The 12,762-nt window shown below is 49.2% G+C and overlaps 1 protein-coding gene and 1 long non-coding RNA gene across 3 annotated transcripts in view; both read right to left on the reverse strand.

Annotated features, from left to right (window-relative positions):
• Positions 1 to 1,360: 1,360 nt before the first annotated feature.
• DNAJB1 (DnaJ heat shock protein family (Hsp40) member B1) lies at positions 1,361 to 4,930 on the reverse strand. Its single transcript, XM_063112071.1, has 3 exons — positions 4,647 to 4,930; positions 3,029 to 3,606; positions 1,361 to 2,749 (listed from the first exon to the last, which is right to left on the reverse strand). The coding sequence occupies exons 1-3, from the start codon at positions 4,855 to 4,857 to the stop codon at positions 2,519 to 2,521; spliced, it is 1,020 nt and encodes a 339-aa protein (XP_062968141.1). The 5' UTR covers positions 4,858 to 4,930; the 3' UTR covers positions 1,361 to 2,518.
• A 1,169-nt stretch (positions 4,931 to 6,099) lies between these two features.
• Positions 6,100 to 12,762, reverse strand: part of LOC134386846 (uncharacterized) — a 30,054-nt gene continuing 23,391 nt past the window's right edge. The window contains exons 3-4 of one of the 2 annotated variants that reach the window (XR_010024557.1): positions 11,207 to 11,292; positions 6,100 to 10,095 (exon numbers count right to left, since the gene is read on the reverse strand). This is a non-coding gene — a long non-coding RNA (uncharacterized LOC134386846). Of the gene's footprint in view, positions 10,096 to 10,974; positions 11,293 to 12,762 lie in introns of those variants that run through there. The other variant, XR_010024556.1, reaches the window with a different exon arrangement.

Consider the following 12,762-nt stretch of genomic DNA (forward strand, 5'->3'; position numbering starts at 1 on the left):
CTTGAGGAAGCTCCCAGAATTGTATGTACCTTGAGGCTTCATGCACTTTTGGGTTTGTGGCACCTCAATACGAATACGAAGTTCACAAAGACCTGCTGTGTAATGCAGACTGGGTGGGGGAGGAGCGGGGGATGGCAGCCATGGGGATACGTGACTCTAACAGAGGCCAGGGCCAGTTCTGCAATAAATGTGATCTTAGCATCTGAAGTAGTTCAGTAAACACCTGTTTTGATAAGGTCTCTTTCGGCTCCAATATTCCAGGGGTCCTGTCTTGACTGGAATGGCACCTCCTGGCTTAATGTGGCTGCTCTTTGGAGGTGACCCACGTTCTATACTAGACGAAAAACCCCCTGGACAGCGACCTGCGTTGTCCAATAGTTGCCACTAGCTACATGTGGCTGCTGAGCACTTAAAATGTGGCTGGAGTTGGGGGCTGACCAGTTTACTCGGTTGGTTAGAGCTTGGTGTTGTAACACCAAGGTCAAGGGTTTGGATCCCAATACTGGCCAGCTGCCCTCCCCCCACAAATAAATAAAATAAAAAATAAAATGTGGCTGGAGTAACTAAGGAACTGAGAGTTTAATTTTATTCAATCTTGAAAGAATTATTTAAATTCCAGTCATTGCAGAAAGTTCTCTTGGACAGAGCTGCCCCTTGACTGTTTTCAGTGGTTAAATTGTTTCAGTGGAAAGGGAAAGCAACTCTTTGGTTGACTTTGCTACAGTGCTATTTAAGTTTTTATTTTAAAACACTTTGTAGCAAAGTAGCAACACAGTACATTGTTTAAAGACTGTGTAATTACTTACCTTATAATAAAACCAATTCCTTACAAGAAGTTACAAAGTAAAAGCAGCTTCAGTGGCCTGCAAATAAAGCCAGGGCAGGAAATGGGTCTTCCCCAGGGTGGGGCCAGCCCTAGGCTGGCTCCCGGGAGGCTGGAATTTTAGTTCTGGTTTGGCCAGGCCTGTCTGACATCAGCCTGTTCCAGCAGGAAAGAAGTGATGGGGAAGGAGGAGGGCAGACCATTTACCCATCCCTTGGTCCTGGGGACCAGGTCCCCTGAGAAAGTCAGGAAGGGGAATGAGGAGCCGGCCCCTGCCCCCTCAACTTTGTCCTCAATCTTTATCCAAAAAACGAGCTCTGAATCCACTGCACTTGGGTCTCTGGATGTTTGGATCCAGAGTTGGAGTTGACTGAAGGCCTCAAACCCACATATGGCCCAGGGAGGCTTCTCTGTCCCCTGCCGAGGATTTGTGCCTCCCACTCACCCCTCCTCCCATCCTTTGGAGGGATGTCCAGGGCCCCGGCCCCATCCCCAGAACCAAAAGAGCCCTCAAACAGAGTCGCAGGACTGCTCCCCTGAGGTTTAGCATCAGTCTTTAATGCTGTCACACTGCATATTGACAAGTCACACACTTTGGTCTCATGTCGGCAGTGGCAACTTACAATGAGTCTAAAGGTCTGAGCACCAGACTGGTCTCCAGGGAACAGACAGTTGTTCCAATTTCTCCCACTCCCGAGGTTTCCGCTGAATTCCATTCTCACCCTACACAGAGAGCAGCGGCTGCTGTGGACTGGTTCCATTTAAGTGCACACCAATTTTACATGGATTATAAAAACATATTTACAGATGCTTCACAGTGCTCCTGTAATCAGAAGCAAAGACCCTTTTATCAAAAGGGATTAAATCTAGGGCTGTGCAAAATTCAAAAGGATCAGATCCCTTTGAAACAGAGTCCAGAGTCCATGAAACAAAAAATGACCTGGGCCACTGGTAGCCCCAGGTGTGCCAAAGATTGCCTTACAGAATAGGAAAGAGTGTGACCCATAAGTGGGCACACTCAGCTTCACCAGAGGCAGAGGTTGGGAGGGGCCTGGCGGCGGTCAGGCCCCCCGACTCTCGAGGGAGAGGGGGGGCTGCGAGACTCACTCACTGTAGGCTGGCTCCCTTGGTCCTGTTGCAACAGAGGTATTGCTTGTGGGTGCTGGCCAGGCAGTTCTGCAGAAATAGTTTAGGTTCACAACTTGAGATGACCCAAAAGAAGACAGGATTCTCCAGGGGAACAGCAAGACATGGGAGACAAATACAGAATAAAAACACAAACTGTCACACAACAGAAACTGAGAAGTGTACAGGGTCTGGTAACCAAGACAGCAGGCTGAGACTACCTAACAGCAGAAGCAAAGGGACTACAGAGGGATCAAGTCCAGCTGCGGGTCTGCTTCTGGCCCGTGGGCAGGGACTGGAGGTGGAGGGTGTGAGCACATCCCTGGAGGGCTGCAAGACCTGGAGGAGTGGACTGGAATGCCTTTTCCTGCTGTTCCCACCACCTGCCGTCCTATCGCTAGAAAAACCACTTAAGTCTAGTGCACGACTTTGAAAGATTGTAATATATTCTCTGGAAAACATTCAGCAGTATCAAAGCCCTCCCTGGGCCTCCCGCCCTCTCATGGTGCACAAATGGTGGAACAGTCTGGAAATCCTTGAGCTCTGGAAAGGTCCCCGGTCAGTCCTTGGTTATATCGGAAGAACCTGCTCAAGTACGGTTCTTGATGTCTGGGGGATCCTTTCAGGGAACATCACTTCGAACTCAATAATGAGGTCCCCGCGTTTCTCAGGCATTTTGGGGAGGGGGAGGCCTTCTCCAGGAACTTTTCGCCGCATGCCAGGCCTGATGACATCTTTGAATACGACGGGTATGGTCCTGCCGTCCAGAGTGGGGACGTTCACTGTACAGCCACATAGAGCCTTGGAAAGGAAAGAAAACAGCATTAGCTGGAAAAGCACTAAGGGAGCTCAACTCCTGTCCAGAGGCTATTTGGTGTCAGATAAGATCCATCAGATCCCTGCAGCTAAGACCCTGTTCCCAATCTCCCCATGTCACCAGCATGGAAGCTCTGCAAGAACAGAGCCCTGGTCAGCCTCGTTCACTGCTGCACCCCAGAAAACATCTGTTGAGCAAATACTGGACTGCTTCAGGAAAGCAGCCATCGCCCTCCACAGATACCGCCCCGCCTAGTGCCTTACATCTCGCAGGCTGATCCTGGCAGGATAAATGACATCAGAGCCGTCCCTCTTAAAGATATTGTGTGGTTTGTCCTTTAAAACAAAGACGATGTCAGCTGGAATGTTGTTGGAGGTCTGATCTCCTTCCTTGGGGAAGGTGATTTTGGTCCCTTCTTTCCATCCCTTCTTTACTTCGATGGTCAAGATCTTGTCTTCGTTTCGAATGCTCTTTCCATCTGGGTTCAGCCGCTTGTGGGAAATTTTCATCTTCTTGGTACAGCCGCTGTAGATTTCTTCAAGGGAGACCCTAAGGTCGTGGGTGACAGGGGGATCTTGCTTCTTCCGGGTGGGCTCTTGGGTAGGGCGGGAGCGTCCAAAGTTCACATTGGTAAAGCCACCCATGCCCATGGGAAAGGGGAACGGGTCATCGATGTCCATGCCTTCCTCCCCGTTCCGCTGCCCAAAAAAGGTGTCAAAAGGATTTCTTCCACCAAAGAACTCAGCAAACATGGCATGAGGGTCTCCATGGAATGTGTAGCTGAAAGAGGTACCGTTGGCACCACCGCTGCTCCCGCCACTAGGGCCACTGCCCTTTAGACCTGAAAAGAAAAATCGGAAGTTAGATGGCTGGCCAAGAGTTTCTCTCTTTAGAAAGCTTTCCTCAAAGGAAAAAGGGTTGGAAACCATGGGGAATGAATTTTTTTTTAAGCCTATCAGGAAAGAGCAAGGAAGAACCCAAGATTTTACCTCCTCCTGCAGCAGCAAAGAGAGACCCCTCAAGTACTTAAGTGTGGCATGACAGCTCCAAAGGGCTGACTGAGGTGGCCATCTCTAGGTGCCACCCAGACCCTGCCACTTCCCAACGGACCCCTTGCAAGGGTTTACAAAGAATTCACTGAGACATCAGCTACGACAGACACAATCAAGGCATAATCGGCTAAGAAAGATCGGTTTTCAGTAAGAGGGCTGCGGATCGTGTGGGGAGAGCAGAAATAAATGAAGATAAAAAAACAAAAAAAAAACCCCAAAAAACACAGAATTTCCAGATTCTCACAACCTGGCTTCATTTGACACCACCCTGATAGAAAGATTCAGTTCATTTCTTAGAATCGAGCCCAGGAACCAGTCTGAGTCATCAGCAGGCAAGTAAGCCCCGCTCTCTGCCCCCAGGAGGCCGGGCAGAGGCAGAGGCCGCTCCCTGCACCTGGGCGGCTGCGGCCGCCTGCTACGTGCCTGGCGCGGGGTAGGTGAGCGCCCGGCAGACGTGACTTCCCCGAACCCCCGGGCTCCCCTTTCGCGGCCTCCTTCCCCGCAGCTTGTGCCCTGGTCAGCCCGGGGCCCGCAGCTCACACGGCTGGGATGGGCATCCGTCCCTCTCCCCTCCCGCGCCCGCTTGGGGACTTAGGGCGCCGGGGGAGGGGCAGCCCCAGACGTGCTAGAAGCTTCCAGCCGAGCGAGCGGCGCAGCCAGGGCTCCTCCTCCCATCGGGCGGCCGCCAATCCGAGGGCGGAGACCCGCGCGTCCGGAGGGCGGGGGCCGCTCGCCCCCGGGCCTGGGGCGGCCCCCAGGAAGGCCGCCGGGCCTCGGTTTCCCCGCCTGTCAAACGGCGGGGGCGCGCCCCGGCCACGCGTGCACTCACCTTCCTCCCCGTAGCGGTCGAAGATCTCGCGCTTGCGCGGGTCGCTGAGCACGTCGTAGGCCTCGGCGATCTCCTTGAACTTCTCCTCGGCGCCGGGCTCCTTGTTCTTATCCGGGTGGTAGCGCAGCGCCTGGCGGCGGTAGGCCCGCTTGATCTCCTCGTCCGACGCGCCACGGGCCAGGCCCAGAGTCTGATAATAGTCCTTGCCCATGGCCCCCCGCTTGTAACCCGACCCGCTGTCGCCGTCCCCGGCTCCGCCACCGCCGCCCCGTCCCGAAGTCTATATACCCGTCCGGCGGAAGCTTCCAGAGCCCGCCAGCCCCCTCCAGAACCTTCCGCCCCGCCCCCCGTGCCGCGCCGACCAATCGCAGACGCCCAGGCCGCGACGTGCTACATCCGGGGCGGGGCCACGCCGTCAACGGCATCCCGCGCGGGATCACGCCCCTTCCCTCTCTAACCCCGGCAACCCCTCCCCGCGGGGCGCTCACTGACCGGCGGAGGCCACGCCCACCCTCCGAGGCAAGCCAATCACGACCTACCTTCACTGCCTCCGGAGACCAGGCGGCCCTGCGCCCCACCCCCTGCTTATATCAGTGGGTGCCGACTCGCTCTCCAACCGGGACGAAAGCGCGGCTCCGGGAGGGGGCGGGGTTTGGGGCAGACCTGCCTCTTCCCCAGGAGGTGATAAACCTGCTACCGTCTCACGGGATCTAGGGGTCGTCCAGCGACGTGGCTCTGGGCCAATTGCCTAACCCCTCTCTGCCCCTGGTTCGCCTTTGTATAACATGGCAGTGAAATACAACTGCCTTCTTCTGGGTGTGGGGAGAATGCAGTTGGGAGCCCCAGGATTGCCACCGTCCTCACCATACAGGTCCCTATTGTTAACCGAAATTAAATTATTTTGCAAAGTTTATTGGGAGGCAAATGTGAGGACTGACCTGGGAAACGCTATCCAACAGAGTCAGAGAAGTGCTCCAAAATTTACCGCATATGACAAAGGCTTTATAGACAGAAAAGGCTGAAGAAAGGAGAAACAGAGCATAAAAGTGGATTGGTCGTTTCAAAGTTACCTTCCTTGTTAGCTGGGGAGAGGAAGACAACACTGGGAAAATAACGGATTAGTTAACATCAGGTTACTTGAGGTTCTCTTCCATGTATGGAGTAGAGCAGAGGGAACTTCATTTACCATTCTTATACCTACTGAAGACTTAAATTGGCCTGTTTGGGAAATTGAATATTTCTTTCTCCTGACTTCTCAGAAAGTCAGACGACAACCTAAGTGAAGTGGAGCTTAGCAGGGGTGACTCCATTTTGTTTTTCAGTCTGGTCTGTTGGGGCCTAGTGCAGGAACTTAGTCCAAGACAATGGCCTCTGATAATTTTTATTTAACACTATATACCAAGGTGAGACACCAAGGCCAAGGGTTTAGATCTCCTTACAGGCCAGCTGCCAAATAAAAAAATAAAAAAATAAATAAAATAAATAGATAGATAGGTAGATAGATAGATAGATAGATCGAGGTGAGGGTCTAGGACCAAAACTTACCTCCCTGTATAGGTCTTTCTAATTCTGCCCCTCAGGCCTTTCACTTTCCTGTCTTCTCAAGAGCACTTGCCACTAAATCTGAAATTATCTTGTTCCTTGGCTTTCATGCTAAGTGTCATCTCCCTCCCAGACTAGGATCAACATCGGGACGGGGACTGGGTCCTGCCTCCTCTGGGTCTCCAGTGCCTGGAACAATGTCTGGCATGCAGTTGCAGTGTACGCTTCATAAATATGCCTGGTAGTTTTTACGCATATGTTTCTTTTTCTCTCCCCACTACCTTTGTGATTTGTGGGGACATGGGTGTGCCACGCACCTCTCGGGGCCTCTCTTTACTCATCTGTGGGTGGCATGAGCCTGTTTGGCTCTGATGGTCTGGGGTTCCTATGGCCAAGGACAGGGCTGACGTGGAAGGGAGGTTCAGAAAGAGGTACTCCCTGAGAAGGGCCTAGGGGAGGGGAGGTAGGGGTGGTGGCTCCTGAGAGGGGAGGTTCCTGGAAGAACTGCCTGGGAGGTCAGGGCCATGTAACATTGACTCTGGAGCCAGACTGTTGGGTTTCTGCTATGGTTTGGATGTGTCCCCAAAGTTCCTGTGCTGGAAACTTAATCCTCAATGCAACAGTGTTGAGAAGTGGGATTTTTAAGAGGTGATTAGGTCAAGAGGCAACTGCCCTCATGAATGGGTTAATGTTATCCTGGGAGTGAGTTAGTTATCTCGAGAGTAAGCTTGTTATAAAAGCTAGTTCAAAAAGAAAAGAAGATGAAGAAGAAGAAGAAGAAGAGGAGGAGGAGGAAGGAGAAAAAGCCAGTTTGGCTCTCTTCTGCCATGGGATGATGCAGTAAGTACATGGGCCCTCACCAGAGCCAGTGCCATGCTGTTGGACTTCCCAGCCTCCAGAACTGTGAGCCAAATACATCTCTTTTCTTTATAAAATATCCAGTCTCAGGTATTTTGTTATAGCAGCAGAAAACAGACTAAGATTATTTCATTCTTGGCTCTAGTACTTCCTGGCTGTGTGGCCTTGGGCTGGTTACTTAACCATTCTGGGCCTTGGCTTCCTCATCTGTAGAATGGGGATGGCAGGTGTTACCCACCTCGTAAGGGCTTTGAAGTTGACATGAGTCAACATTTGTAAAGAGCTCAGGACAGGCCTGGCACAAAGGAAGCATTGACAAAGGGGTGACTAACCATTTTACTTAGTGGTGGGCTGCTGAGCCACCCCCTTCCTGGTAGCACCACAGCAAAAAGCTTCTGGTGACTGCCGCTTTTCAGCAGGTTGGGACTCCTGAGAAAGGAGACCATGGCCTTTCCCTGCTGTGCAGCTGGGGGATTGTGGCTCTCCCTGTCCATTCTCTGACCTGGAGGTAAGAATATCATCAGTAAGGACTCTGAACTAGGACACATACCGGCTGACCTGTGATGAGGGTGCTGGGGCTAGGCACCCACACAGCAGGGGTCCTGAGCCAACCAAGGGGGGAGAGAATTTGACACTTAAAAAGTTACATAAATAAATAGCAGGAGAATTGTCAGCATGGGGAAAAACCCAGACGTTGTGGACTTCCTCACGCTGGTATTTTATAGTGTAAATTTAACTAAGAATTACAACAAATACGGCAGCCTCCAAAAATCTTAACATGGCTCTGGGTGGGCCTTTCTGGTTTTACTACTGTTTCTCAGCATACTAGAGGGCAACCTCTTGCCAAAAACACCAGGCAAGGGATGTCCTTGTGTTTAGGGGCAACCTTAGAACCAGAAACTCCCCTCTCCTGGGTCATGTTCAGAAAGTTTTAATTGTTTACGAAACAAACAAGGCTGGCTGGTTAGCTCACTCGGAAGAGCTTGGTGCTGGTAACACCAAGGTCAAGAGTTCGGATCCCTGTACTGGCCAGCTGCCCCTCTACCCCAAAACAAACAAACACAATAACTTCCCTTAAAGCTATGGTTCTATGACCTGGACACTGACTAGCCATTTTAGAATATTACTAGAAAAGGGGCCTCCGTGGAAATCTCAGCAGATGATGGGCTGTCAACTCAGAGAAGCTGTGATGGTTAGTTTTAAGCATCAGCTTGGCTTACATCTAGATCCTAGTTATTCAGTTTTTTATACACTAACCTAGGTGTTGCTGTGAAGGTATTTTGTAGATTTGGTTAGGTTAACATCTACAATCAGTTGACTTTAAGTACGGGAGGTGATACTTGATAACATGAGTGGGCCTCATCCAGTCAGTTAAGAGACTTTAAAAGCAGGAAGGCCTTAAAATCAAACACGAAGTTTTCCTGAAGAAGAAGCATTGGCTCCTAACCAAGAGTTTCCAGCCTGGCCTGCGCAACAGATTTCAGAGTTGTCTAGACAGCCCCCACAATTGTGTAAGACAATTTCTTGAAATAATTCTCTTAATACACACACACATATATGCTACCAGTTCTGTCTCTTTGGTTAAATCTTGACTGATACAGGAACTGAGCCGGTGAGTCTGGGGTCAGTTGTCCTAGTTTAAACCCCAGATCCACTATTTCCCTATTTGCTGCCTGAGTCATCTTGCACAAGTAGCTTGATCTCTTGTAGCGTTAGGTCTGTCCTCCATAAGACAGGGAGAAGAGTAAATTTTACCTCCTGGTGTTGCTATGTGGATGAAATTGAGAGGGGCGAGGACATGAACATTATAATAAATAACAGCAAACACTGACATGGCCAAGCCTGTTCCAAGCACTCGATGTGTATTAATTAACTCATTTAATTGCCAGAACAACCCTGTGAGGCTGGACTATCATTATACCCATTTTACAGGTGGGGAAACCAAGGCTCTGAGAGGCCATGTGACTTGCTCAAGGTCACCCAGTGAGTAAAATTCTGAAGTGTTTAGTACATTGAGTACTTATGGTAAATGCTCAGTTAAGACCTAAATGTCCTCCAGTGCGTGCATGGATAAATGAATGGTGACCCATCCACACAATAGAAGACTATTCAGCCATAAAAAGGAACAGAGCTACTGATGCAGGAAACAATGCAGACAAACCTCAAATGCATTGTTAGTGAAAGAAGCCAGACTCAAAAGGCTGTGTAATTCCATTCTGTATTACCTTCTGGAAAAGGTGAAAGCATTGGGCCAGAAAACAGATCAGAGGTTGCCAGAAGCTGGGATCTGTTACAAATGGGGTGCAGAGGACTATTTTGGGATAATTGAAATGTTCTATATCTTGATCGCAGTGGTGGTTACATGTCTGTATATGTTCACAACTGTATGCTAAAAAGGGTGAGTTTTACTGTATGTAAATTATACTCAAAAAAGAAAGCGAAGCAAAGATAAAAACAAACAGCCCAGGCAAGACAGGATAGGACTTGGGAAACCTTTCTCAGGGGCTCCTGACACAGCAGAAAGTTGCTAACCCGCCCTGGCTTGTCTAGTCTTGGCTTCGTCTTCCCCCCGACAGCTCTGAACCATCTCAATCACACACCCAAAAACAAGCCAAGCCAGGTTCCAGGAAAATCAAGATCCTATCTTACCTGTATGTGCAAAATACAAAAGGAGCTTGTGGGAAAGACAATACCAGACACATCAGATCTTTGATATCCAAATGACCTCGGGTTCCCCCAAACCCAATGTCCGAGGAGGCCTGGATCACCCTTCAAAGCTGCCACAGCTCAAGACCTCTCTGTAGTTTCCCCCTTGGAAATTGCTTTCATAAAGGAGCTTGTTACAATCGGCTCAGAAAACACGAAATAGATCAGCAAACACCAGTCACCATTATGAATCCGTCACTGTGCTGGGGATGTGAGCATGCAAGCAGGATCTAGCAGGATCTGCAGACAGGCACTGCCAGGGCCACAGTGTCATCAGTGGCTTGAACAAAGTAGCCAGTCTTCATTTCGAGGGTGGATTTGATTTCTGCTGACAGCCTGGTTACTGCAAGCCAGATGAGGCAAACAAGGGGTTTCTTGAGCTTGCAACACCCGTCAAAAACAAAGAGGAATTCTACTCTTGAGACTGGATTCAGCCTTCCTTTGAGAAGGGGGAGGATATGGTCTGTATGCCCAGGCTGGCACATAGCATAATAGGTGCACAGCGATGGTTTGGTGCCTGTTGAGTGAGTGTGGGTCTTACAAAAGCAGTCTCAGCACTGGCTGGTTAGCTCAGTTGTTTAGGGTGTGGTGCTGATAACACTAGGTCAAGGGTTCAGACCCTTGTACCAGCCAGCCACCAAAAAAAAAGGAAAAGAAAACAATCTCAAAAGTGACTCCTGGGGCCGGCCCGTGGCTCACTCGGGAGAGTGCGGTGCTAATAACACCAAGGCCCCGGGTTCGGATCCCATATACGGATGGCCGGTTTGCTCACTGGGTGAGCGTGGTGCTGACCACACCAAGTCAAGGGTTAAGATCCCCTTACCGGTCATCTTTTAAGAAAAAAAAAAAAAAAAAAAAAAAAAAAAAGTGACTCCTCAAATTCCAGAATGTTCTGAGTTAGTGGAAATGTGTGTGGAATCTCTTCAAAATGACATCTATTTCAACACCAATAATGCCTTACCTCTCCAGTGATACAGCAGACTCATGGCAGGTTTGGCAAAGAAGCAAAATGTGTCTAGGTTTTGGGGTTCAACTCTGCCCCCTCAGCCCCTCACAATTAGACACTCAGTTAACTCAACTTGGGAAGATTATAACTTTCAGCCTCCAAGTAACTACTTCCCCGTCATCACTCCAAGAGGGGCAGGAAATGAGGCCTTTTGGGACACAAAGGGCCTCAAGATATCATGGGCCCCAGAACTGCCAACAGAAAAAGATCTTTACCTTTGAAAGCACAGTTATAAAACACTTTTATGTTGTCACTTGTTTTGTCTAGGTAGCCCCAGTGAAAAAGATAATTAGTTTCTGAGGATGACAGCCTTGGCTTCCTTTCCTCGGAGACAGGGACCCCCAAAGGCTACAGCTTCAGAAGTTTCCAGAGCTGAATGTGCATGACAAAGTTCCAAGCCCTGATTCACCTTTGCCTTCCCCTGCTCCCCTGTGAATCAGAGCTCTACCTTTAAGGACTTCTCATCTTGTGTCTGATGCCAGTTCTCTGAATTCCTGAGAGTTCAGTGGTTGATGAAGCTTCAGGGGGTAGGATCTGGAAGCAGGAGAAAGGGGAGAAGGTTGTTTGCCAGGAACTCCGTACTCCTTAGCTTGTCCTGAAGTCTTCAGTGTTTGTGTGCACGTGTCTGTCTGTGTGTGCGCGTGCATGTGTGTGTGTTGGCTCCCAACTTCCCCAGCCATCTCATGCCAGAACAATCAAGGCTGCAATAGCTTGCCATGACTCTGGACCGGCACTGTCCAATGGAAATAGTGTGGAAGGCATAGCTCCGAGCCACAGAGGGAGCCCTGTCTGTGGTCTTAAATGTTCTAATAGGCACATTAAAAAAGTAAAAAGAAACAGGGGAACTTAATAATGTATTTTAACCCAATATAGCCAAAATATTACTGTATTAGTCTGTGTTGCTTATAACAAAGTACACTGAATTGGGTGATTTATAAAGAAAATGAAATTTTTATTTATTTATTTATTAAAGATGACCAGTAAGGGGATCTTAACCCTTGACTTGGTGTTGTCAGCACCACGCTCACCCAGTGAGCTAACCGGCCATCCCTATATGGGATCCGAACCTGTGACCTTGGTGTTATCAGCACCACACTCTCCCGAGTGAGCCACGGGCCGGCCCAAAGAAAATGAAATTTATTGCTTACAGTTCCTGAGGCTGGGAAGTTCAAAGTCCATCTGGTGGTGGCGACAGTGACCCAGGGGTCTCACATTGCAAGATGGTGGAAGCAGAGAGAGCAGAGAGAGAGAAAGACAGACTCTTCTTTTAAAGCCCTCAGAACCACCCCCCATTTTTAATCCACTCACTACTGCATGGTCCTACAATCCAATCACCACTCCAAGGCTCCACATTTCTTTCTTTCTTTCTTTTTAAATTTTTTTAAAAGATGACCGGTAAGGGGATCTTAACCTTGACTTGGTATCATCAGCACCACACTCTCCTGAGTGATCCATGGGCCGGCCCTCTAGAATCCACATACATACATTTATTTATTTATTATTAATTTAATTAATTTATTTCCTCATTCATTCAATTTATTTATTTATTTATTTAAGATGACCAGTAAGGGGATCTCAACCCTTGCCTTGGTGTTGTCAGCACCATGCTCTCCCAAGTGAGCCAACTGGCCATCCCTATATAGGATCCGCACCCGTGGCCTTGGTGTTATCAGCACCGCACTCTCCCGAGTGAGCCACGGGCCGGCCCTAGGCTCCACATTTAAACTCCCATGACAGGATTTCCCACCCTCTTAACAGTCGCAGTGGGGGCCAAGCTTCCAATACACAAAACCTGGGAGACAATTCAAACTTCAATAGTTTTGGGGGGGACGTGATTCAATCCACCACAATAACCATTTCAATGTGTAATCAACATAAAGAATTATGAATGAGATATTTTTTACATTCACCTTTCCGCACTAAGTCTTTGAAACCGGTGTGTGTTTTTTTAAAAAGATGACCGGTAAGGGGATCTTAAATCCTGACTTGGTGTTATCAGCACCA

The sequence above is a fragment of the Cynocephalus volans genome, chromosome 10 (assembly GCF_027409185.1).
Source record: "Cynocephalus volans isolate mCynVol1 chromosome 10, mCynVol1.pri, whole genome shotgun sequence".
In the NCBI taxonomy this organism is placed as follows: domain Eukaryota; kingdom Metazoa; phylum Chordata; class Mammalia; order Dermoptera; family Cynocephalidae; genus Cynocephalus; species Cynocephalus volans.